The sequence below is a fragment of the Eupeodes corollae genome, chromosome 3, assembly GCF_945859685.1.
Source record: "Eupeodes corollae chromosome 3, idEupCoro1.1, whole genome shotgun sequence".
NCBI classification, from domain to species: Eukaryota; Metazoa; Arthropoda; class Insecta; order Diptera; family Syrphidae; genus Eupeodes; species Eupeodes corollae.
This window is the reverse complement of record NC_079149.1, coordinates 12,446,152-12,472,026: the sequence shown is the minus strand read 5'-3', so window position 1 is coordinate 12,472,026 and position 25,875 is coordinate 12,446,152. Positions and strand designations below refer to the sequence as shown.

General features: G+C 36.5%; 6 protein-coding genes and 1 long non-coding RNA gene across 7 annotated transcripts; 4 read left to right on the top strand and 3 right to left on the bottom strand.

The window, feature by feature from the left end:
- Positions 1-239: 239 nt before the first annotated feature.
- LOC129952162 (uncharacterized) lies at positions 240-2,021 on the top strand. The gene has a single exon (XM_056064620.1). It carries the CDS (start codon positions 380-382, stop codon positions 1,940-1,942), a length of 1,563 nt encoding a protein of 520 aa, XP_055920595.1. The 5' UTR covers positions 240-379; the 3' UTR covers positions 1,943-2,021.
- A 4,686-nt stretch (positions 2,022-6,707) lies between these two features.
- Positions 6,708-8,045, top strand: LOC129951135 (mevalonate kinase). Its single transcript, XM_056063146.1, has one exon. The coding sequence runs from the start codon at positions 6,849-6,851 to the stop codon at positions 7,998-8,000; it is 1,152 nt and encodes a 383-aa protein (XP_055919121.1). The 5' UTR covers positions 6,708-6,848; the 3' UTR covers positions 8,001-8,045.
- A 4-nt stretch (positions 8,046-8,049) lies between these two features.
- LOC129951136 (transcription elongation factor SPT4) lies at positions 8,050-8,744 on the bottom strand. Its single transcript, XM_056063147.1, has 3 exons — positions 8,538-8,744; positions 8,264-8,426; positions 8,050-8,195 (listed from the first exon to the last, which is right to left on the bottom strand). The coding sequence occupies exons 1-3, from the start codon at positions 8,604-8,606 to the stop codon at positions 8,077-8,079; spliced, it is 351 nt and encodes a 116-aa protein (XP_055919122.1). The 5' UTR covers positions 8,607-8,744; the 3' UTR covers positions 8,050-8,076.
- Positions 8,745-12,390: 3,646 nt separating this feature from the next.
- On the top strand, positions 12,391-15,319 carry LOC129952054 (probable nucleoporin Nup54). The gene is made up of 8 exons (XM_056064479.1): positions 12,391-12,636; positions 13,095-13,220; positions 13,295-13,654; positions 13,713-13,924; positions 13,994-14,166; positions 14,224-14,785; positions 14,850-14,969; positions 15,033-15,319. The coding sequence occupies exons 1-8, from the start codon at positions 12,576-12,578 to the stop codon at positions 15,252-15,254; spliced, it is 1,836 nt and encodes a 611-aa protein (XP_055920454.1). The 5' UTR covers positions 12,391-12,575; the 3' UTR covers positions 15,255-15,319.
- LOC129952055 (uncharacterized) lies at positions 12,527-13,062 on the bottom strand. The gene is made up of 2 exons (XR_008782264.1): positions 12,868-13,062; positions 12,527-12,801 (listed from the first exon to the last, which is right to left on the bottom strand). It is a non-coding gene; the product is annotated as an uncharacterized LOC129952055 (long non-coding RNA).
- Positions 15,320-16,677: 1,358 nt separating the features above from the next.
- Positions 16,678-18,698, bottom strand: LOC129951728 (uncharacterized). The gene is made up of 3 exons (XM_056064033.1): positions 17,856-18,698; positions 17,519-17,753; positions 16,678-17,438 (listed from the first exon to the last, which is right to left on the bottom strand). The coding sequence occupies exons 2-3, from the start codon at positions 17,534-17,536 to the stop codon at positions 16,719-16,721; spliced, it is 738 nt and encodes a 245-aa protein (XP_055920008.1). The 5' UTR covers positions 17,537-17,753; positions 17,856-18,698; the 3' UTR covers positions 16,678-16,718.
- Positions 18,699-22,136: 3,438 nt separating this feature from the next.
- LOC129952327 (deoxyribose-phosphate aldolase) lies at positions 22,137-23,445 on the top strand. Its single transcript, XM_056064862.1, has 3 exons — positions 22,137-22,314; positions 22,373-22,953; positions 23,030-23,445. Exons 1-3 carry the CDS (start codon positions 22,287-22,289, stop codon positions 23,381-23,383), a joined length of 963 nt encoding a protein of 320 aa, XP_055920837.1. The 5' UTR covers positions 22,137-22,286; the 3' UTR covers positions 23,384-23,445.
- Positions 23,446-25,875: the final 2,430 nt, after the last annotated feature.

Sequence of the window (25,875 nt, the reverse complement as noted above, 5' to 3'; positions counted from 1 at the left end):
CTATCAAGTAAGGAAACAGAGCCATAACCCTATGTTTAAAAAGTGTTTTAAGCTTTTTTGTACAAAAAGTCAACATTCGCTAAAAAAAAATCTAGCTAAAGAGCTGTCAAACGAAATTTTCAAATTTCTTTTAAATATATGTTCACGAGCAGCCTCAACCCATGAGTTTTTCACATATTCTCATAGACATCCCTGATTTCTAAAGCGGAACTGCCTTCGCTTTGTTTATACCGGCCAAAATGTCATTTTAGCCATTTGACATTTTGACAACGAAAATTATAAAACTTTTTTGCTGAAGTTTTCTTTTTTAACAAAAAGAAATTACACAAACATCCAATTAAATAAATCCAATCCTGGATTATTAAATATCTTCAAGACAATGTCTGACCCACAAGAACCAAGTTTAGCAGCAGCAGAAGAATCAAACAACGGAGTAATCGGCGAAGCAGAACCAGAAAATTCCGAATCCAAACTACAAAATGAAACGACCACGGCAACTGACGCTGACGCCACCACAGTCACGACCACCGTCGGTCCAATTGTTGAAGAAGTAAATTCAAGTTTCAATCCCTCGGTCTCAGACGATGAGATCGAAAAAGAAGACTTGGAGAAAATAAAAGGAGACGCAATCGGCAACACTTTGTACAGCGAACGATTTGTCCTTTCAACGCTGCTGAAACTCACAAAAATCGAGAAGGACCTAAGCGAAGATGAGCCCTTCGAGAAGGATTTGTGCTCCCTGTGGAACATGACCATCGAGGCGGATGTCGTTAAGCTCCTTCTCGACCACAACGTTCCGGAAATATTCACAGACATCATCGAAAAGACCGAAGACAAACGTCTCACAGAGATTCTTGTTGGCATCATAGCGAATATGTGCAGTGTTCAACAGACCCGCAAAGATCTGTGCTGCAATTCACAGGTAATGTCCGTACTACTCAACCTCATCTCCTGCACCGACAGCTTGACACTCATCCAATTGATGAGATTCTTCTATGCAGTGGTCAGTTCCGAAATGAACTCAGGAGATGAGGTCTTATGGTTTCAACATTTCAAGGAATGTGATAGTTTCATAGAGAATTTTGCCTTCATTTTGAATAACTCTGCGAATTTAACTCTTCTCGTCAATGCTCTGTCGACGCTGGAAGCTTTGTGTGTAACATTCGCTTTGATTGAAATCCAGCCAGACACCAAGGATCTGTGTTTCAGTGATGTATTCGTCCAGCCCTGTTTGGTGGAGGGCATCATAGAAGCCTTCAAAACACTTCTGCCAGCCAGCAAGCTGGAACAGAACTCCAACGAAGAAGGTACCGCTTCGCCATCGAAGAACACCAAAAAGATTATGACCCTGTTCCTGGACATCAATGTCATCTTGTCTCCTTACGAGCAAATCTCACAGAAATGCTATGAACCCTATTTGGACGACCTCTTCCACTGCATCTCTCAGATCTTGTCTCCCCTATGCCAACCAATATATCTGCTTCCACTCACTTCCAACGAACAGGGCATTGTGGAGAATGTCAACGAACTATTCCAGGCATTCGGCGATCCCTTCCATGAGGTTTGTTTCGCCCAAATGATCTCGATCTGGCATCTCATCGATTCGGATCGTGAGGCCAAAGAGAACAACGAACAGCAGTGGGGTGATGAGGGCGAGGAGAACGACGAAGAAGTCAATTCTGAAGACATTTGCATGACGATTCTGGAGTTCCTCACTCGAACAGTGATGAACACACTCGAGGACGAACTGGAGAGCGCCCTCAAGATGCATGCACCCAACACAATACTTAAGCTGCTTAGTGCACTAAGTGCTGGGGACTCGGAGGAAGACATCAAAGAGTGTTGCAATAAAATCAAAACAGTCTTTGATAAGTTACAGAGTGAGATTAAAACGGAGGTGGCAAATGACGAATCGAACGTAGTAGTTGCAAATAGTTGCTAAGATGCAATTAATTGAAAATATTAAATTATGTTAATATCTTGATTTTTTAAAACATTTATTAAAGTAGTTAAGAAAGAATAAGCAATGGACTTTATTTAAATTGTTAGACAGAGAGAAAAAAAGGCGAACCTAATTAACAATAAATAAACAAATTCTGGTTGAATTTGAAATAAAACGATTCTGGTTTATGAAAATTATTAAGTCTTCTTCATTCTTCTGAAGATATTGCTGTGACGTAACGGTTAGTGCGTAAGCTTGTTCCACAAATTAGATTCCTAAAATAAATAATTTTTAGAAAATTAAAAATTGTTTTATCTCCTCTAGGCACATCTGACCATTGTGTCATATCAGCAAATTTCTCGTGTAAAAATCGAACCGTTTGGCAATACGAGAAAGCCAACTGGGACGGTCTTAATAATTATTTTAGAATCTTTAACAGGTCACTATGCTTCCTCGATAGTGACGTTGACGCCAGCGCTGATATGATCACAAGTTTCATTCTTCTGGGAATGAGAACTTTTTTACCCGAATAGGGTTAAGAGCATCAGACGTAAGGAAAATGCATGGTTTGATGCGAGCTGTGAAGAGGTTAATAGGGCCAAGAAGGTAAGTTTCCGTTACTATAAAGCCAACCGTACTGGGGAAAGCCGGAAAAAGTTCAAACAAGCCAGGAAAGCCTGCAATGTCCCAAATGCAGTAAAAATGTTTGGTCATTTGTAAAAAACATGAGGAATTTGTTCCTCTTCATCGGTTCCTACGCTCGTTGTCAATGACACTCCTTTTGTTAGTTCTTAAGAGAAAGCTAATCTCTTCTAGGCAGTTCGCCAACAATTCAACGCTGCTAGTGATCGTTATGACTCCGGCTGTACTTGAGCGAGTTAGCGATTCTATGGGGCAAATCTTTTTTCGCACTCGTACTGCAGCGAAAGTCCTAAAAGATCTTCTGTATCCCCGCTATTGTCCTGAAGAGGTGTTCTTCAACGCTGGCAAAACCACTGCGTAAGCTTTTTCATCTGTCTCACTCCTCAGGTCTCGTTCCGAGTGGATTTTACCAACCGATTGCACTTACGTCCCCTTTCTTTCCAAGGTCATGGAAACGCTGATTAATTATCAGCTCAACAAATATCTTGAAGATCGAAAGCTTCTTAATGACCGGCAGTTCGGCTTTCGAAGCAATAGTTCCACTGGTGATCTCATGGTTCATCTTACTGAACAGTTTTGGAGAAAGTAAGATTATTGCATTTGATATTTCAAAAGCATTTGATAGGGTTTGTCATTAGGCTCTCTTATCGAAAATGCGTGCTTTCGGTTTTCATGAATCTCTGCTTCATTGGATTAGTAATTACCTTTCGGATCGTTTAATACAAGTAGTATTGGATGGATTCAAGTCTGAAAACCATAAAATAAATGCTGGTGTACCCCCGGGCTCTGTTCTATCTCCAACACTCTTTCTCATTTGTATTAATGATCTCCTGTCTGCAACATATCAATGGGGATTAAAGACGCAATGCTGTCTTGTATCGTTAAAGTGAGATATATCCCCCTTTCCATTAACCATAGATGGCACTTGCATCAAGGACACTGAACATCTCGATATTCTCGGTATGTCACCAACCACCTTTTGTGGAACGATCACATATGCGATGTCCCCAAAAATCCCGCAAGATGTTCGGGTTTTCTAAGGCGATGCAAGAAGTTTTTCTCCCCCTCTGATCTAGCAGTTATCTACAAAGATTATATACGTCCAAAGCTTGAGTATAGCTCCCGTATCTGGGCTGCTGCTCCTGCAACTTACTTAAGCCTCTTGGATAGAATTGAACGTAGAGCATTTAGATTGATTGGTGATATTACCATCGTAAGATCATTTAGCCACCTGCATTCCTCCCCTTTAACTGCTCAACCGTAATACTCGCGCTTCTAGGAATGCTCATCAATATACATTCGAACCCAACTTCGGTCGTACTGTCAGGTACAGAGATTCGTTCTTCAGCCGTACGTAATGTGGAATGCCTTGCCACACTCTGCCTCTTTCCCTTTCCTAGTGCTCACACTGTGTCTACATAATAAGGGTAGTATAAGTCTTTTGAGTGTGCGCTTATTATAAAAAAATATGAAAATAGAAAAATCTCAAAAAAAAACTAAATCGCTTTTGCTTTCCGAAATCTAGAGCGATTTTGATCAATATCCTTCGTCATCACTTTTCAAACCTAAAAAATGTCGGAAACTTGAAGTTTCCTTATGTGAAATGGGAATCATCAAGCTGGCTCGAAGGAAATCTATGAGCAGTCAGAGCAAAGCTCTAAACAGATTATTTTCAAAGTTCTGAGGTCTAATCTTTTTCTAACTGTTGTTAACTATTGTCGCTCCTTAACGTTAAGATTGTTACGACTTGTAACAAAATGGCTTCATCACATCGTTCCTAAACTCATTGGTGAAGTGTCAAATAGTTAAGATTTGTAACAGTCAAAAGTGGGAAGATTCAGACCTTTCAGACGAAATAAGGGACTTAAAAGTAAGACGAGTTTCTAGTATTTTATTGGCTAACTGCCAAAAATGGGTTCCAATCAATTAAAGCAACTTTATTGGAAAATTGACTGAAAAGTTAGTTAAGAGATATGTCCTTGACTATTATTAAGTCAAGTCTACTTCTGTCAAAATGACAGTTGATCGTGTTTTTTCATTAATTTTCTGCACAGCTTCAATTAATGTTTTCTGTAAAATGGTTCCTTGTAAATTTGAAAAAGAAATAAGTAAAATTTCTTTACAATACAAAATACGAATCGTGATGGACTTAATGGCTTGCTTGAGGAGTGTTTTGTACACAATAATGTATTTGCATTTGAAGTTAATGATACTTGGCCAACCCACTAGTTGACTAGTTTTGCAGTACATAACGTAACATTGCATAAATTAGAACCTATAAAAAATGTTCCTATAAATTATAGTAATTCACTGCTTAGGTCTAAAAATGAACCAAAATGAGGGAATCTGTTTGTTAAGCTGTCTTTATAAAAAAGAAAAATATAAATTCGTCTTGTGATTGAATAATAATATAAGAAAAAATCGTAAATTAGGATTCCTCCGATAAAGTTATAAAGTATTTAATATCAACAGTACATGTTTTTGAAGATATATTAAATTAATTTAGGCATATTCTTAGATGTTTGCTAAACTCTTGCTAAGTTGTCCAGAGTTAAGGCTATTTATAAATAAATTTAAACCTAAGTTTAGGGCTTAATCTGTGGTTCAACTATAAAAATAGCAATTGCTGTGCCTAAGTTGTTATTATCACAGCCAAATGTCATATTTGATTTTTGTTTGTGAATTAAAAAGCTGAAAAAGTAAATTATATTAAATCAAAATATCGATTGATACCGCAATTGAACAATATAGGAAAAAAAGTAAAGAAAAATATACAAAACACGGTTCAATTAATTTGAATTCAGCGACAAGAATTTTTCGGAGAGATATCGTTTATATAAAGGAACAGTCACATTTTTTTAATATTATTATTATAATATTATTCATCCAATTTGAGGAATGGCAATACAAACTAACAAGTTTGAAAATATAACAGTTTTTCTATGTTTTATAATTGTAGTAGAATACAGCCTTAAACTGGGGTTTTACTAAACAATATGAATATGAATATGATGTGTGTTTATTTAATCAACAGGCCTTAAACTATAGATCAAGCCCCATTGATTTGTTTAAGTACAAAATATGCACTGCTAGTCGATTCAGAATCCCTTATAAAATCCTCCTTCAAAGTGATTCCCCCACCTTAGATATGATTGCCGTTGCTCTTGTTTCTAGGCCTCAACAAACTTACTTCTTCAAAGAAATTAAATACATCTATTATTATAAAATTTGACTAAAATAAACAAAATATAAAAATCAAGTCCCAAAAGTTTCTCTGTATTTCCACTGAACCCCAGAAAAGCTAGTAGCGTTTAGGTCTACAGTCAGATATACTCAATTTTAATCATTAAAATCATTTAAGAATGAAGAAAATTGTCTCCTCTTTTAATTTTAATTATGGGACAAAAATCTAAATGACATATCGTCATCATAGTTCTCTTAACTGTAGACTGTTTTGAAGTTTTTCCTTTAGATTTTATGCAATGTCGCAAAAATTTTATAAATAGTTAAATAATTAAATATATGTATTCCCTATAATGGGTTTTTAAATGAGGGCGGTATATGAAAAAAAAAAGTTATTTGGAAAAAAAAAAATAAAACAAAAAGTGTAAACAATCCCTTTAAAAGCCAAACTCTTTTGAACACATCCCGTTCCAAAAGTCACAGCAAATATCACAACATTCCATTTCTGTCAAAAATAGAATAACCCTCAAAAAGAAGAAAACGTGAAATTTTTGTTGTAAACAAAATCCAAATCCGAAGAAGCGACCAAAAAGACAAAAATAAAAACTACAAAATAATTAACAATAATCCCCACTTTTCTACCTCACACACAAGACCGAATAAAGCAGAAAACGACGACGAACAGAAAACAATTTTTCTAAAAATTAAAACAACCACACAAAAAGAAAGAAAACACACAAATAATGACAACCTACACACCTCAGTACTTGGAAGAGAAGTTAACCGAAAAACTCGGAGCAACATTCGTGAAAGCTATCGACGAATCGGACGGTTGTGGCGGAAAATTCAAGGTAATTGTTGTATCCGAGCAATTTGCAGGCAAAGGTCTCTTGCAACGACATCGTTTAGTCAATACCGCTCTGGCCGAAGAGCTTAAAGTCATTCACGCATTCTCCCAAACTAATTACACACCTGAACAGTGGGAGAAAGTTCAAAACGAACAGCAATAGCTATAGCTCTGCTAAAACTAAACTAATATAAAAATTAAAATCAAAGGAAGTCCAACATAAAGAGATATAAAATGTCCAACATAATAAAAGTTAAAATCTCATCCCCTGGTAAGGTCATTCTCCACGGGGAACATTCAGTTGTCTACAAGAAGCCAGCTCTAGCTGCAGTCGTTGGGGTTCGCACTCGTTTGGATCTTTTCGAAGTGTGTGACTCATCGGTTTGCGTGTTTCACTTGAATAGCTTACAGTGCTCTTTTGAAATTCAAATCAGCGAAATAAATACATTTGTTGAGTCATTCATTCAACAGCAAGGCGCTGCTGGGCTTGGCAAAGATCTATTGTTGAAGCGAACTCGAGAGGCAGTCGATGCTAAGTTCCCAGATCAGAGTTCAGTTCAGGTCAAGACCCTGCACGCTATTTATTATCTCCTCTGTGGATGTTTGATCACGTCAAAAAATTCTGCCCTCTCTTCTGGATCTGTACTCAAAATCTCGTCGGAGTTAAACATTGGCGCTGGGTTGGGTAGTTCAGCTTCATTTGGAGTCTGTCTGGCTACGGCATTTCTTATTCTGACCAAACAAATCTCCAGCCAGCAGTATGCATCAGAAGAATCCCTTTCCTTGGTTTCATCGTGGGCCTTTGAGTCGGAGAGAGTGATGCATGGAAATCCGTCCGGAGTGGACAATACCATTTGCACATACGGTGGTATCGTTCGCTTTACCAAAGGTGAACCTTTCTCTCAAATAGAAGTGCCAAAACCTCTGCATGTGCTCCTAGTGGACAGTAAAGTCTCTAGGAGTACTGCGAAGCTGGTGGAAAAAGTCGCAATTCTGAGAATCAAATTCCCGAAACTAATCGACCTACTTTGGGACTCAATGGAGGAGGTTGTGGAGGCAGCTACACCAATCTACCAAAATCTAGATGATAAAGAAAACTTCGGAAAATTGGAAGAACTCTTCCGCATCAATAACGACCTACTGAGTGCGATTGGGGTGTCCCATGAGAGTCTGGAGAAAATCTTTAGTATTGCAACGAGGAATAAATTCAGTAGCAAATTGACTGGCGCTGGTGGAGGTGGATATGCCATTATACTGCTTCCTTCGGATTACAAGGGCAGAGAAAACTATTCGGTGCTTTGCAAGGAACTTATTGCAGCTGGGTTCGGAATAACAGAAACCACAGTTGGTGGAAGAGGCCTTATTGTTGAAAAAGATGATTTTTGAGAAAACTTTATAATAAAAAACGTTTGAACTTCCTTTGTATTTTAATGTATTGTTTTATTTTATTATTGATGTCAGTTTAACGTTGGCTAGTATCACGTGGTCTGTATGGTATTCCTCGGTTCTTCATTTCTCTAATGGTTCCCGCTGGCAGACTTCCTGACACAGAAATAGCGTAGATTCCTTTTGTAAAGCGACCTTTGGAGCAACATAAAGAAAATTTGGAATTGAAAATAGTGGATATTGAAGGCTAAAGTAGATCTTACCTATTCTCTGCCACTTGGCAACCCAACTATCCTCGGGGCTCATCAAAGCAATAATTCCATCGAAATTGTTACTCGTGTGATCGTAGACGTTGTCTTTGTTGTTTTTCATGCGAAGGAATTCTTCGCAATTGTCACAGCCATCATATTCGAATTGATCAAAAGTCTAGAGGCAAATTAAAATCAAGTTTTAAAATATTTATTTGAACATTTTAGAAAATATTAAAAAGTTTAGTGAAGAGATATTTTGGTTTTCTTTTTGAATTTGATGGCTTACCTTTATTAGAGAACACACTAGACAAGCACGCAGTCCACGGAGGTCTTTTGGAATTGCATCGAAAGACATTTTGTTGATAGTTTTGGTGGATCTATATTTAAGTTAATATAAGTTGATGTTTAAATATTTATGTTAAAAAAGTTTCTTTTTATGATTTTTGTTTTATGAAATAGCGAAGATTATATGAAAACTGACATGAAATTGACAAGATTGTAGCATTGTTCCTGTCAAATGGTTTGGGGAGCACTGGAAATGCAAACAAATTGTATTAATGGGGTGTTAGCACTTGGATTATTACAAAAATTGGTTTCTCAGAAGCCACATGAATGTAGGTAATCGACAGCGAATTATTGACTTATTGATTTTTAATAACTAAAAGTTGTATTTAAGAAATGGTCACATTTCAAGGGCCGTTGTTGAATGTGAACCACACGTTTTTTGTTTGCATTTAATTTGAAATTTCTCATTTTCGGACTAACTAGTTAGGTTAGTTAGTTAGGCTTATTATGAAAATAGGAGTTCAATCAAAATGCATGTCGCGCACATCGTGATTTTCTTTTGGTCTATTGAATCGTCTAAATGTGTGTACAATCGGATATATCATGCAAAAATGTAAGCAAACTGGGTTTGTAAAAGATGTGAAAACAAAAGTACATGCTCGTACAACTCGTACTGCAGATTGGAATGGATTGAATATTGGTGTTCTTCACCAGAGTGTGGGTTAAGAGCCTTGTATCTCAACTCATCGTAGTGCCTTACAATTGCACCTCTCACTCTTGTCTTCGATGAACCAACCAATGCTCCCAGAACACACTCAGGCAAACAAAAGCCAAAACGGAGGCATACAGATTGTGGCAGCAAAGAAGGACACGATCTTCCCGCCAGCTCTACGTCGACAAGAGAAGGGATGAGAACCACTTGCTCAGAAGAAAGAAAAAAGCCTATGAGCAGAGTGAAGTCGAGGAAATCCAGGGATGTTTTAACAGGAAACAGGTGCGGAGCTTTTATAGAAGAGTCAAAAAGAAAACAACGGGATTCACTATCCACCTGGAGCCTGCAAAGATAAGGAGGGGAATACCGTAGTCGAAACGCAGTCAATGTTAAAAATCTGGAGAGATCATTTCAACCAGCTGCTTAATGGTGATGAAGTCAACGATTCCGCCAGCAAGCAGCCACGTCAAATCCACCGAAAAAGCACCAGAGGACTTCAACAAGGCGATGCGCTGTCATGTAGCTGCTTCAATATTGTTCTTGAAAGATTGGTGCGCAACACAAACGCCAAAACAAGTGGCACCATCTTTGAAAAATCCACGAAATATCTTGGATATGCAGATGACATCGACATTATGGGAAGAAGTAAACGAGCAGTGATGGGTGCTTTCTTTAATGTCGAGTCTCAGGCGAAGAAATGGGTCTTGACATTAACGAGGACAAAACGAAGTATTTACTGTCATCAAATAGAGTCGATTCACACCTAAGACTTGGTCAAAATGTGACAATTGACAGGTACAACTTTGAGGTGGTAAACGAACTTATTTATCTGGGCAATGATAATTCTGCAAATGACATCAGCGCGGAAATCAAACGCAGAATTACCCTTGCTAATCGCTGCTTCTTTGGCCTAAGTAAGCAGTTGAGGAATAAGGCCCTATCGCGAAGTACTAAAGAGACATTGTACAAAACTTTAATCATCCCAGTCTTGCTGTATGGTGCAGAAGCATGGACCCTCTCCCAGGCGGATTAAGGATCTCTTAATATCTTTGAGAGGAAGGTTTTGCCTACAGTCTATGGTCCGGTTTGTGTCGACAGGCAAAGCAACATCTGGGGGAGAAGATTTTATAAGGAGTTGTACGAGCTGTACAGCGACTTACCACTCGTACAACGCTTAAAATGGCTAGGGCATGTCGAGCGAATGAACATCGAAGCTCCAGCCCGTAAGGTATTCAACGGCAAGCCTGAGTGAACAAGAAGCAGAGACAGGCCTCATATCCAGTGGATGTGGAGTGATCAAGCTAGAGATCGAGTAAGCTGGCGAAAGTTATCACTTGAGGCCCAGGAGCGCAAGGCGCTGTAGCGGCAACTAAAATAAATTAAAGTAAATAATGCACTCACAGAGACTGTTTGGTAGGATTTATGGACTGGCGGCATCATCGGGCCAAATTGGAAGACATGGAGGTGGACGACATGTTGTTATTTCAATAGTTCGGTCTAACTTAGCTCTTTTGCTCTACAATGGCCATGTTATCTCACCAGCTAATGGATGTCAATTTTTGGGTGGAGGTAATGCGATTTGACACCGTTGGACAAGCCAGTAACAGTTACACAGCTAACGCATGATATAATTCAATACATTAACGACATAGAACAACAATAATGCCTTAGCCTCATCGACAAAATGTGGACCATTGGATGGAGTTATGTCATTTGGACGATATTTTGTTCCATACATAATTGAAATATACCAATGTTATCACAATAATAAGAAATTCCAGTAATTTGTTAAATGATTTGTATTTTATTTAAAATCAACATCGGCTTCAAAATTTTAACCACCCTTAAATTAACTATTTGATCCGAATTACACGTCGACGGCGCGTCATCAGTGCTTATTTCTTTCGAAATAAATAAAACTGTAACTTTCCCACACTTTTGTTTGACTTAACTCTTAACTATGCCAAGAAATATAATATAATATATTTAGCATTGAAAGACAATATGGTAGCCACCATAAAAAATAGTGAAAAATTAGACTGATCAAATGTACTATGTAACTTAGCTTTGGTGGACATTATGTTGGAAATTATATTTATAAATAAATGCCAAAAACATTGACCTACTAGATAAGAACTGATAGTAGGAAACTTCGCGTTTTTTCATCTATCCCTTAACGCTATTAGCCTTTCTGTAGGGTCATCGGAAACATGGAGAAAATTTTGAACTTGATTTTTAATTTTGAAGAAGAAAACTGAAAGTGAAACATGTATGTATAAGGCAACTTTTAGATGTCGTTTAAAAAATTCTATTTCTATTCTTTACTCGACCGAAGACCGAACCGGCACGATTCCAAAATTCAACTCCTACCAATTAAAACTCCAGAAACTCAGGTCCTTTTATTTCTTTTTCTTATTTTCGTTGAATTCTCGAGAGTTGCCAGATCACTAACACAAACTTGCATAACTTTCAAGTCCCTTATGTCGTCTTAGCCTGCCTATTCCTTTTAAACTTTGTTGAATAGGGTTATTCGTTTCGCGGAAGAGCTGTAATTTAACATCTGTCAAACTAAGCTGCCATTTAAAGTGTAGTTTATGGGCACATAGTACCCGTTGGGTGATGGTTAGTGCGTTGGACTGTCATGCGAGAGGTCTTGGGTTCGATCCCTGCCTATGCCATCTACAGTCTTTTTCACGGGTACTGCCTCTTGCGAGAAATTGACAAATTCTCCAAGAATAATTCTTGTCATGAAAAGTGCTTTCTCAAATTTGCCGTTCGGATTCGGCTTAAAACTGTACTCGTGCTCGTAAACAGCAATGGTTGAGAGTTGTCATTCACTAGGCCCTAGTTCTCAAACGGACTGTTGCGCCACCCAATTTATTTATAATTTTTTAGGATGTCGTTTGCAATAAATGCAAGAAGTTATCCACTCAGCTTATCTCAACTTTATTTTTATTCGACCATTTATTTCTTATACTAGGATTTTCTTGTGTAGGCGTGGTATTAATTTGCTAAGAAAAAATAATAATATAATCCGCAACCTACTTTTTGAACATACCCCATTCAAAAAGTACAATCCAAAATTCCATATCGTTTCACATTTCCAAAGTGTCAATGTCAACGCCGTCTGCTTTTCCTCTTCATTTTCTGAAAAGTCAAAAGCGGGAATGTAGCATTTGACACCACAAAAAAAAAATGTTTTAAATCTTATTTTTATACAAACTTTAAATTTTCAAAATTAAAAAAATAAGTTAACTCACAAACTATAAACAGAAAAGTGTAGAAAATTCCTTTAATTAATTTCAAGACTTGTGTACAATTTAAATCATGTCTTTCTCATTTGGTAACAATGCAACTGGACTTGGAGCAACAAGCACGCCGGCCAAACGTAATAATAATAAATTATTTACTTAATTTTTGTTGTTTTAGAATAAAAATTTTAAAAAATCATGCACTCTTTTGTAAGTAATTAAGTTTCGATGGTTTTTGAGGTGGGGAGAGGAGTATTTTGACATCGTTAATGTTTTTAAGTTCCAAACCTGCGAGACTTATCCTTGAAAAAAAAGAACGATTTAATTTTTCAAAAACTAACAATTTTCACACTTAAATTTTCACTTACTTCTTTAAAAAAAGAATCACTCCAATGTAAGACAAACAAAAGGCTAAGACCATCACGAACAACAATAGAATTCCCATTGTTGAGTTTCTTCCACTAACACGTTCCAAGACAAAGTGTTCTGTAAGACTGATAACGAGTTGTGTGTTTTTTGAGGAAACTATCTTTATCAGTGTTTTAAAACAAAAGAAGAATTGACCTTAGTGAACTTTCTTTTGTTGCCATTTCAGCGGCGGGGGGTTTGGGAAGCTTTTCATTTGGTGGAGCAACTGCTAATCCAGCTCCAGCATTTGGTGCAGCTCAACCAACAGGAGCAGCACCTGCATTCGGTGCTACCTCCACTTTTGGCACAACTGGTAGTTTTGAAAAAAAAAAACCCTATCAAAAGTGTGTTTTCTCTTTAATCTCATATCTTTTGTTTTTATAAAAGGTTTCGGTGCAACAACTTCCGCTCCAACCTTAGGGGGATTTGGAACATTTGGCGCCAACACAACCACCACAGCGGCTCCAACTTTGGGAGGTTTCGGGGCATTTGGAACTAACACAGCAACTTCTTCTGCTCCGAATATGTTTGGAAATACTTCAACAGGATTTGGTGGCTTTGGAGCAACCTCAACAACATCGACCGCTCCCACCTTCGGAGGGTTTGGTACTACAGCACAGACTTCAACGGCTTTTGGTGGTTTTGGAGCTTCAACGACTACAACTGCAGCTCCAGCTTTCGGTGGCTTTGGAACTGCTGCACCTCAACAAACCTCGACTTTTGGTGGATTTGGTTCCTTTGGATCAAGTAAGAAAATGAGTTTTCTTAATCGATGAAGAGTTTTAAAATAGATTTTTGTTTGAAGGTTTTGCAAAGCCCGCTACGAGTACTGCTCCAGCTTTTGGTGGATTTGGAACTAGTTTCAATTTGGGTCAAACACAACAACAGCAACAACAACAACAGCAAATGCAACAACAACAGATCAGTCCAGATGAGGCCTTCGCTCAATCAATCTTTAATGTGTCAATCTATGGAGACGAAAGAGATACCATAATTGCCAAATGGAACTATTTACAGGTACTTTTTGATGCTTGATTTAATTGAAATGGAATTGATTTCTTTAACGACATCTTAAATAATTTCAAGGCTATGTGGGGTGTTGGTAAGTCCTTTTACTCACAAACTGCAGCTCCAGTCGAAATAACCCCCCAGAATTACCTTTGTCGCTTTAAATCCATGGGCTACAGTCGTCTCCCAGGCAAAGACAACAAAATGGGTTTAGTTGCTTTGAATTTCAACAAACCGCTCTCAGATATCAAGTATGTACCATTATCCAACTTATTTCTTCCCCTTCTCAAATCCTAATCCTCATTTAGTGCCCAAAAACAACAAATCATAGCATCGCTGAATCAGGTCTTTGGAAATAAACCAAATCTTCTCATCAACATCGAATCAATGAAAGAACAAGACGACAAAAAATCCCAAATTGTAATTTACATTGAAGAGAAATCTCAAATGGCTCCGAATGAGACAAAGAGAGTTCTTGCCACAGATGCATCGAATTACCTGAATCAAGCCAACATCAAGCCTCAATTAGGCAATTTAGGCATAGAAGATGTACTAGCGCTAGTTCTTCCCGATGAGGACCAATTGAAGGAGTATTTGGAAAATCCCCCCAAAGGCATCGATCCTCGAATGTGGCGACAAGCTAAATTGGACAATCCTGATCCGAAAAAATTCATTCCGGTTCCAATGATTGGCTTCCATGATCTTAAATGGCGCATCAAGTGTCAAGAGAATGAAACCGAAACACATGCCTTGTATTTAAATAAGGTGGAGAGAGATTTGGCAGAGTTGAAACAACGACATGCGAGTACAACGGCAAAGATAATGGAACACAAAAGGAAGCTGGCAGAACTTAGTCATAAGATTTTAAAGGTGATTCAAAATGAGACTTCTCCACATGAGGTTTTATTTTAATTTTGTATATTTTCTGTCATAGATTGTTGTGAAACAGGAATGCACAAGAAAAGTTGGACTGGCTTTATCACCCGAAGAGGAGGCGTTACGTAGTAAGCTGGAAAATATGCAGGCATTAGTTTCAGCTCCAACACAATTCAAGGTATTTTTATCGTTCTTTTTTTTATTTTAAATATTTTAAAGAATTTGATCGATTTCGTTAAAGGGTCGACTTAGTGAACTTCTATCCCAGATGAGAATGCAAAGGAATCAATACGCTTTAACTGGAGGCAGCGAATATACGATAGACAAAGACTGTGAAGCCGAAATGAAATCATTCTTGGGAATGCAACAAAAAGCCATGGAAGTTCTTACGGAAACAGTAAATAAGGATCTTAAGGCTTTGCAGATTATAATCGATGGTATGCCCGAACTTGTGAGAGGTTAAAGAAAAATATCAAATTGTTAATTGAAGTCAGAATTAAAAAAATAAATAAAAACCGAAAAATAAAACTTTGGTAAGAAGTCGACTCAAGGAAGCACAGCGGAACATACCGAGTTGTAGAAGCTGAGTAAGGTCAATGATTTTCGCGAATTTTGTGCAGATGAGTCCTAAAACCACATGTCAATCGTCAACCTTCTTTCTCTTCAAAAACAGCTCAAAAATGTCACAATTGGTCTGGATCTAAGGCGTTATTAAGAGTCAATTCTAAATTTAGCGAGGGGACCAATAAAAAAACTAACTGAAAAGCGTCATCGGAGTATCTCCTGGATTTCTGGCGTTAAACTTGCCGAGTTGTAGAAGCTGAGTAAGGTCAATGATTTTCGCGAATTTTCTGCAGATGAGTCCTAAAACCAAATGTCAATCGCCGACCGTATCTATCTCCAAAAATGTCTCAATTGGTCTGGATCTAAGGTGTTAAATGATCAGTGACAATCCTAATCTTAGCTGAGGGCCCAATAAAAAAACTAGCTCAATTGTAAACAGAGCATCTCCTGGATTTCTGTCGGTAGGCTTGCCGAGTTGCGAAGCTGATTAGGGTCTATGATTCTCAAGATTTTCTCCAGATGAGTTCTGAAACCAAATGCCACTCTTCAACCTTGTAAATCTGTACAAAAATATCCAAACAAGTGTGGATCTAAGATTTTATATGATCAGTATCAATCCTAAGCTTGATTGAGTACCCAATCAAGGAACTAGCTCAATTGTTAACGGAGTATATTCAGATTTATGTCGTTGAACTGCCAAATTGTAGAAGCTTATTAGAATTAATGACTTAAGAAAGTTTTCTGCAGATGAGTCCTGAAAACAAACGATGGCGTGGCACTCGTTTACCTAATATCATCCTACACATGTCTTACTCTGGAAAATATAGCAATTGGGCCAAATCTAAGGTGATAAATGATCAGCGTCATTGCTAATAGCCTAATCAAAAAGCTAACAATCGTGAAGGGAGTGGATTTCTAAAGTTGAGCTCCAGATGAGTCCTGAAACCAAATGCTACTCTTCAACATTCTGTTCCTTAAGCTTAGCCAAGCTTTGCTGAGTCCCTAACTAGCTTAATCGTTAATAAAGTATCCCAATGAGCTTGTAAGAGAGTGTCTCATAGATTTCTGGCAACCCCTGGATTAACTAGCGCTATCTTTATTTACGGATCTTTGTGCCGACGTACTAACCATTCTCAGTTTTTCTTTTAATTTGCAGTTTATAGGATTGAGGCTTCCTCAAGATCGGTCTGAAAAATTACTGAAAAGCCATCTGCTTTTTCCCGTATTTTTGCTACCCACAACTAGAGTATGTGAAAATCGAGGAAAAAGAGAAGAAAATTAATTTTATTTGTAAATTTTCTTTGAATTTATTTTAACTGTCATAAATAATAATTCTTATTTTGTATGCCCTACGGTATTATATTTAATATATGATAGAAAACCTAGTCATTGGCATTCCCAATCTCATTCTTGCTTCACGCCTTGAACTCTGAGTTGCAAATAAATCCTCAGCCTTACGATTCCGTCTCGCATATAAAGGAGCAATAAATCCATGATCGGTACTCTGCTCCTGTGGCACATCATCTGGAACAGCAGCTTGTGAATCAACTCCAAAGAATGTATCATCAAAGATAATATTATGTTCGTTGCTATAACCACCACCATGATGATGTGGTCTTTCATGAGCAACGGCGGCGGCGTTGTTTAATTCTTCTCGTTCTGCTGTTTCGGCAATGACCTTAACATTGATTTGTTTGGCTGCATTTTTGAACTTCTTTGGTAGTTTCTTCTGCTTGATAACGTAAAAATTTGACTCCTGGTTATCCTCGGATGGTGGGACCATGAATTGCAACTGTCGGCTTTTAGCATCGAGTTTTTGTGGTGGATTCTTGTCATTCTGATAGATGGGCATGTAATAGCTTGCCTCTGGATCCCTGATATTTGTATTGTAATTTGCTTGAGCACTGATGTGTTCGGGTTCAACTACTTGAGCTGGGGATCGTAACATTTCAGTTGCCCTCTGGAGCATGGCTTCAAAGCGATCCAATGAAATCGGTTGAGGGTATCCCACTTCCAGCGAAGCCGTATCCGATGAACGATTTGGTACTCTTGCAGCGATGCATGCTGACATAACTGCCAAAATCTTTAAAACACAATAAAGTAATCCACATTATCTTGAAGTTGAAATTGATAATTCACCACATCGATTGATGTATTACTTACCGTTATTATTTGTTCCATTGTTGTCTTTTGGTCTTTGAGACGATATAGATGTCCTTAATGTTCAATGTCGCTCTGTTAAGTGCGGTGTTAGAAAATGCTTTGCAACGTTTTTATACGATTTGCCACATGACCGAAAAATAAAAATTATAACAACTGGTAAAACTATTACTTCCGTAGACAATTTCAAGTGTATGTACATTTTGTACAACGTACAACTTCAACTCTTCCAACATACCTATAATAAAAACGGAAGGAAACTCAGCTGTGCAAGAAATTCACAGAAAAATATAAAACTTGATGCTGCTGCATCAGGTTACCTATCAACATATCTACCTACCCATTCCATTCCATTTTGGTGGTGACTTGACTTGACTGGTGTGGTTTGTGGTGCACGTGACGTGACATAGTCACATCAATGGTTTTGCAATTTTTATGCCCACTTGTCGTTGCTAACGGTTTAATATGATGATGGAACTATGTCCAACAAGAGCTGATGGATTACAAAATAGGCAACCAATCTTGATGTAGTTTTCCCACCAAATTCTTTTTTTAGTGGTCATTTCTGCAAGCTAGCTACTCTAAGCGACCATCCGCAACCTACTTAGCAAAAGAGAGAAAAGTGAATTTGGGTGGAGGATTTGTACAGCAGAATGACAAGACAATGATATGATGCAAAAGTAAACAAGTGAGACTTCTTTCTTTCCGGAAAACTAGTTTCCACAACATAAAATCAAATCAAATAATTGAAAGTGAATTGCGTGTTGTACGTCTGTTTGTCTGTCTAAGTTTCAACGGACGACCGACGCGACGTACAATTCGACGACGACGAAGATAAAGTTCCGCTAATAAAACAAAACATTATAAAATAAAAGTGGATTGTTATAATAATAAGAAAATACTGATTAAGACGAGTTACCATAATAAATTGACAATGCTTTGGTTTGTGGTTGTTGGTGGTTAAAGTAATAAAAAAAAGAAAATAATAATAATACCGGCTTATAATTTTAATTTACAAAGTTCAACGTTAAGGCTACGGGCATGGGAACCAGTTTTTGTGCCGAGTAATGTTTTGTGTGTCCAGTTCATAACAAAGTTTAGATAACTACCTTAGTGAGTTGAAAGTTGATGAAGCGAGAGTAAAGGCAAAATTACCTCATTTGCTTTAAACGAGTAAATCCTAGTTAATTACTAAAGTGGAGGGTATGTGGTTGAATCCCAAAATGGTTGTAAATTATTAATAAATAGTAATTAGTTGTACATTGTTGTGAAATTAAAGTGAGCTTTAATTATTTGAAAAGTGATTCCTGCATAAGGTTTAGTTAAATGTGGCATTCTTTAAAAATGACAAACATAAATCGGTATACTTCTGTATCATCAAGTTTATTATAGAATGTCTTCTTCACGATATCAGGCGGTTGGATTTGAATCTGTCGTTAATTGCTTTCTAACGGTCGACAAGGTCTGTTCACTTTTTTGGTGGTCTTAATTATTATTAATTCAAGCCCGACTTCAAAGCGTTTTTGAGGTAGTTTTTAGTGAAAACAAATTTCCAAGTCTGTAATACCTGTCTTCATTATTCAGTTTTAATTTTTTAAGTACTTCATTGCACACTTTTTTATTAATCTTGAAGAACTGGTAGACATTTTTGGAAACGGTCTATTATGCTTTATCTAAACCCTTTATTCAAGATGGTCTTCAACAACAAAAAGGTAAAACAGATTGATGTTTTTATAACGGAGAATTCGTTGTGTAAGCGAGGATATGACATTAAATGTTTGAAGTATTTTTGAAATTTGAACGAGTTCGGATTCGAAATCGGTGCGTGAAATGATTGCCAAACCGGTATTTTTTCAAAACCATGAAAGCAAAGGTTCCTCAAAATATTATTTAGAGTCTTTTCAGAAACTAAAGATGATTAGTGTAGCTAAATCTATGATCAGTTAAATGAAAAGGATGGGAAATTTTGTAAGCACCTTCTTTTATCGCTAAGATGGATTTGCCTTTTACAACAGGGTGTTTCTTATGTTTAATCCTATTTTTCAAAAATGCTACAGTGTATTCCGTTTGCATTTTAGTACATCCTATTCCACGATTGAGTTTCTATTCCTAATCAGATTCATAGAATGCCTTCATTTTATTACCAGATAAAGTTAGAAAATAACTGGTTTCTGCAAAATGAACTCAAAGCGCATATCAAAAGCTTTTATTGACTTTGACTTTGAGACAGATTCTCTGAGGTATTTATCGCATCCTGATGACTCTTTGCAAATTTTTTCTTGGGATGCATAGAATATGTTATTAGAAATATTGAAGTTCTGAACATTAAACATTCAAATTTTCATACTGAAAATTAAAACTTTCTGGAATCTGTAAAACAAAAAGCTAAAATACTGGCCATTTTTTCTAAGTGAGCTTTATTGGTGTCATAAACAAAGGTCTTAACGTCTTTGTTTATTTATCTGTGTCTAATGTTATGATTCTAAATGGCCGTGAAATACTATTAACTTGTTCTCTTAGAATAACCATTGGGCAGGATTAGGCAACGTTAAAGACTTCATTTGCAGTCAACTCCATTCTTTGAACTTAAATTTTGACCAAGGCAAATGTTAGTTTTTTAGATTTCATGAATTTCAAATCCAAAACCTTACTTCACAAACCTCTACTCAATGGTCATAGTACAAAAACTACCAAAAACATTATTGTCTACAAAACACTCCTCAGGCAAGCTACAAGTCCAATACGATTTGTATTTTGTATTGGTAAAAAATATTACTTATTTCTTTTCCGAATTGACATGGAACCCTCTTACAGAAAATATTAAATTATTGTAAAGAAAATAAATAATCATATAGTAATAAAGTTCAGCTTTCAGTTAAATGAAAAAACATGATCAGCTGTCATTTTGATACAAGTATATTTGACTTGATAGAAAGGGAGATTTTTCTTGACTAACTTTCCAGTAAGCTTTCCATTAATGTTGCCTTAATTGCCTCCCTGACAACAGTACTCGCACACAGGAATGGTTGAAAGTTGTCAGTCACTAGGCCCTAGTTCTCAAACGGACTATTGCGCCACCCAATTTATTTATTTTTATAATTGGAAGGTAGTTTTTTGGCAGCTGGCCAATCAGATACTAGAAACTTACCTGACATTCAAGTCCCTTATGATGTCTAAACCGGCCCATTCTTTTTAAACTTTGCTGTATAGAGTTATTCGTTTCACGGAAGAGCTGTTATTAACATCTGTCAAACTTAGCTGTCATTTAAAGTGTAGTACATGGGCAGGTTCGGACAACATAAGTAACTTCATTTGCAGTCAACTGCATTCTTTATAGGTAATTTTGACCAAGACAAGTTAATTGTTCAAGTGCCATACATTTTAAACTCGGGACTTTAATTCACAAATATTTAATAACAGTTCATCGTACAAAAATTCAAAAACAATATTGTCTGCAAAACACAAGACATTTAATGGAATTGTGTAGAAAGTAAATAAATTACACAGCAATAAAGTTCAGCTTTCAATTAAATGAAAAAACATGATCAGCTGTCATTTTGACACAAGACGATTTGACTTAATAGTTAAGGAGATTTTTCTTGACTAACTCTCCAGTAAACGATCCACAAGAAACACAAACAACACCACAAATTATGGCTTTAGTTCATTTAATCTTTCTACCAACGTTCTCTTATTTTAAACTAAAAATCAAATCAAAACATAATTAATTTATTTTTGTTAATGAAACACAATGGAGGTGGGTGAAAGGCTGATTGAACAAAACAACGTTCTTAGCTGATTGTATTTAGATCTTTCTGATATAATTATGAAACAAACTTCGGCACCGAGCTGTCATTTTCTCTTAAAAGGCTCCACAAAAGTAAAATCCCATCCAACTTCTCTTCCGCAATCTCATCCGTAATGCAGTGGTTTTTTTTTTGACTGTGCATATTATGTCATGCCATGAGCAACTTCAAATGTCACATTTGACACAACGGCTAATCTGTTGTTTACTTTTTTGTTGATTTATTTGTGTCGGTAGTTGTTGTTTTTTTTACAAAATAATATTAAAATAAATTATTTAAAAAATACCTTTGAAATTTTAATTTCAAAAAGACTGCGAAAAATGGACGCTCATCACTACATACAACACAAACGTCAAATTTGATGACAGGATTTTGCGATGACCGGATCATGGACTGGATGTTGGATTGTTGGTCTCTATTGGATTATCTAATGACAGGCCGATAGTCCTGTCAACGGAAGTGTCAATGGAGACCCCAAGTAAACAAAGTAAGTTAAGTAGGCTTCCCTCAGCGATTTTTTCAATTTGCTCCCTATATAATTTCATCCTGAGTAAATGGATCAAAAAATAGATTTTTTGACAGTTCCGTGATCTACTCAGAACTAAAAAAAAGGTGCCGTTTGTTCAAAATTGTAAAACACAGATTTTGTTCAGATTTTCAATAGAAAAGTCATGATTGTTTTGACAAATCAAAATCAATTGAAAATTTGATTTATTTACCGCTGGATAGCCTACTTCTTGAGAAAGTGAACGACACTTTTTGATCACCACTGTAAGTAAAACCACGATCAAACTGGGTTAGCAGTGATTTTTGGAACTGTCAAGCTCTGTTATCTTTTACTTTTTCTCAGAAATTTTAATCGCATTCTAGCTCTGTTATCACTTTTCATTGCTCAAGGCTAAAGCTCACCCTTCTCATTAATTTATTTCTTATTATTCCATAAGAATATTGTAAACTTTTTAAAAATGAAACCTAACAAATCAATTCCCTTTGGTAAGTAAATGTAAGAGATCATAAGTCCATAATTATTATTATTTGATTCATCCAACAGACACAAGTCTCCTTGATGTATCCATAAATCTTCGCCAATTGGAAGAAATATCCAAACAAATATCCAGCCGTGGTCAAGTGAGTGGACAAAACGAAGTGATTTGGGCACTTAAAGCCCTCAATCTAACTGATCTCACAACTTTGGCTGGCGATGATACAGAATCGAATGTATCACGTCTTTGTGTGAGATCAGCAAATCCATTTCCACCTCACATCTTAGGCAGTCTAGAACCCCAACTTAGAGAGAATCTCCATACTGCAGCAGTTTGTGTTTATCCAAGTCGTGTAAAAGATGCATATACAACTTTGTGTAATCTTAAGAAACAAGATAAAATTAAAATTGCTGCTGTTGCTACTGGCTTCCCAAGTGGACAATATTCACTTGAAACTCGTCTAAAAGAGATTTACTTTGCAATTGAATCTGGAGCTTCAGAGATCGATATTGTCATCAATCGACAAATGGCTCTTTGTCAAAATTGGTTTGGTATTTACAATGAGATTTGTGAAATGCGAAAGGTTTGTTCGGATAGAGTTCATTTGAAGACCATTCTGGCTATTGGAGAACTTGGAACAATGGAAAATGTAAGAAGTCTTCACTATTCTTATATGTAACTGAATATTGATTGATTAGTTTTGTTTGTTGTTTCTTTTTTTGAAGGTATACAAGGCTTCAATGGTTGCAATGATGGCTGGAGCTGATTTTATCAAAACTTCAACTGGAAAGGAAGCAGTCAATGCAACAATACCAGTTGGATTGGTCATGATAAATGCTATTAAAGAGTTCGAAAGAACAAAATGTATAAGTGTTGGTTTGAAGCCCGCAGGTGGTGTTCGTACGGTTCGTGAAGCAATTACTTGGATGACATTGGTAAAGGAAACTCTAGGAATGCGTTGGTTACGTCCAGAGATGTTCCGTTTTGGAGCCTCAGGTTTGCTGGATGATATTGAGAAGGTTGTGCGCAAGGGATTGACTGGAGTTGAACAGTCTAATGGAGCAATTAGTGCTTACTGAATCTAATAACATTTAAAAATACGCTTTTTAAAGATCCTTATATATTATGACAAATAAAAATGATAATTATATACAAACAAGTAATAAATACAAGATTTAAATAAGTGGTCATCGATGTACCTATTTTTATATTCAAAGTTAAGACTTGCGAGTAAAAAGGAGGCAATACATGAAATGCGTACTCTTGATGGGGTCGAGCCAACAAGTTGTATAAAAAACTGCATAGAGCTGACTTTACTAACGGATGAATTAGAATGCTCCGTAAAATCGCAATAAGAATTAAATGGAACTCTAAGGTTTTTGAAACTATCAACGATGTATATTTCGAACTTTAGGATTACGTTTTTTAGAGAATTTCAATGCTTGAGATTAAATCAGGTTAAGATTTAGCCCATTCTTCTTACATCGAATAACAAAACTGTTAATATCCTCTTCGGTTAATAAACGATCATTTAGACATTTTATGTTTTAAAAGATTTTTATATCATATTCATAAAGTAGAATACCTACATTATAGATGTTGTAGAAAAAGAGTAGTGGTCCTAAATGACTACACAGGGAAACTCTTGGTTTGGCAATAAAAGGATTGAAGAAAGAGCTTCTCAATCTAACTAAATAATACTTTTTAAAGAACTAAGAAGAAATCTAAGTGACAAATTGAAGAACAGGCCCAATTGTATTCAGCTTAATGTGATTATATTATGAGAAGTTGGTCAAAAGCTTTAGAATAAATCAGTGTGATTACAGTCAAGCTCTTGATGAAGTTCTAGCATATTTGAAACTCCAAAGCTATGCGAAAATCCAAGTAAATTGAAAATCGTTGAACATTTTCGTATAAACTATGGCATTTTTTTTTAAAGTTTAAAGATTGGTCTCTCATTACTTATATCAGCCTCGTTTCAAATTTTTAAACGATGCAAAAGTAACAAACATCTGTCTAAATATAGAATCATTATTCAATCTTTAACAAATGCGGTTTTTTTAATAATTGGTAAATAAATACGTTATTCAAATGATAAGTGTAGAAATGTATTACAACACGAGTAGCGATAGTGATGATGATGAAGAAGGTGGAGTGCGAAGTTTTGAAAAAGCGCAATTAATTATAAAAGGAAAGCAGATAAGACAAACATCAAATCCATTTGATTTGCCTGATTCGAAGTCTGCATCTGCATCTGTAGCCTAAGTTCGTATTGATGTATGTCCGGATGTAGTCGTCAAAGTATTTGGAAGTAAATTGGGCTGGGATACACCAATTGGATTTCCGTTTGGGTTTAGAAATGGCGATCTCAAAGCAACATAGCCTGAGATCCAATTAGCGCTGTAGTGCGCCGTTTTGATTGTTTGGGTTTAACTTCTGTTTGTATTTAATCAAATTTGCTACAGCATCTTTCAGCGGAGATAAAATTTGCAATTGGTTTGGACCTCCTGCAGTTGCTTTTATTTCTTTTGAATTGTTTATTATTTTAAAGTCGGCCCAAACCTGATTTAAACAAACATTAAAATATTTTTTACATTAATGAAATAAGCGATTCAAACCTTTTGCCAACCATCTCCATCTCTTAATGGAGGACCCTTGCTGTTCAGCTGCTCAGCTATGGAATACCATTCCCTTTTTATGTCAGTTTTGTTGAGTCCCTTCAAAAATTACGTAGCCAACTGCTCGTTGATCTCTATCAGCTCGACGAAGGCCTGGAACTGATTCTGATTTGTTAATTTCAACTGCAAATGTGAACAAATATATTGTTTTATTAATAAAGTACTAATAAATTATATAAAATAAATTATTCAAGAAGGAAACATTCATTTTTGCGATTTCTTCGTCGTGAGAAAATTTTCAAACGAGATATACCGTTGTTTATTTTCACTGTCGTCGTTTCCTTTCGTCTTACAGAAAGCTGAATGAAAGCGTTTAACACACTTGACGTTTACTCACTACAAAAAAACGAGTGACAAAAGTTAAAAACGACTTATGGAATGCAGATTGTGTCGTTTCGTATATTTTGCTGTCGTTTACGACATAGGAGTGTATATCTAGCGATTCCGTCCGTCTATATGTTTGTCTATCTTTTATCGCCAGGGCTATAAAAGAATGCAATCTTTTATGTCGTAAATAAAGGGTAATATTTTTTGGCTACACTAGTTTAAACAGCTGACGCACGGTTCGTGTTTTGTTTCACTGTCAAACATCTTCAATTAGGTCTAATTTAACCATGAATAGTCTTACAAACGAACACCGCTTGAAAATTATTTAATTTTATTATCAAAGTGCGTGCTCTGTTGAGAAAGTTCATGTCGCATTTCTACCAGCGAGCGACGAAGCTCATTTTGGCTCAATGGGTACGTAAATAGCAGAATTGTCGATTTTGGAGTGAATATCAGCCAGAAGCATTGGAAGAGCTACCAATGCATCCAAAAAAGTCACAGTTTGATGCAATCGTAACGTTATCTACTGTGAATGGTGACCGCTACCGTGAGATGATATCCAACTT

Coding starts and splice junctions, on each gene's coding strand:
- LOC129952327 (XM_056064862.1), top strand. CDS start 22,287: ATGAAACCTAACAAATCAATTCCCTTTG. Junction 22,315..22,372: donor TAACAAATCAATTCCCTTTG/GTAAGTAAATGT, acceptor TTCATCCAACAG/ACACAAGTCTCCTTGATGTA. Junction 22,954..23,029: donor AACTTGGAACAATGGAAAAT/GTAAGAAGTCTT, acceptor CTTTTTTTGAAG/GTATACAAGGCTTCAATGGT.
- LOC129952162 (XM_056064620.1), top strand. CDS start 380: ATGTCTGACCCACAAGAACCAAGTTTAGCAGCAGCAGAAGAATCAAAC.
- LOC129951136 (XM_056063147.1), bottom strand. CDS start 8,606: ATGTCTTTCGATGCAATTCCAAAAGACCTCCGTGGACTGCGTGCTTGT. Junction 8,427..8,537: donor TAGTGTGTTCTCTAATAAAG/GTAAGCCATCAA, acceptor ATTTGCCTCTAG/ACTTTTGATCAATTCGAATA. Junction 8,196..8,263: donor TGCCAAGTGGCAGAGAATAG/GTAAGATCTACT, acceptor GTTGCTCCAAAG/GTCGCTTTACAAAAGGAATC.
- LOC129952054 (XM_056064479.1), top strand. CDS start 12,576: ATGTCTTTCTCATTTGGTAACAATGCAACTGGACTTGGAGCAACAAGC. Junction 12,637..13,094: donor AACAAGCACGCCGGCCAAAC/GTAATAATAATA, acceptor TTGCCATTTCAG/CGGCGGGGGGTTTGGGAAGC. Junction 14,786..14,849: donor TTAGTCATAAGATTTTAAAG/GTGATTCAAAAT, acceptor TTTCTGTCATAG/ATTGTTGTGAAACAGGAATG.
- LOC129951135 (XM_056063146.1), top strand. CDS start 6,849: ATGTCCAACATAATAAAAGTTAAAATCTCATCCCCTGGTAAGGTCATT.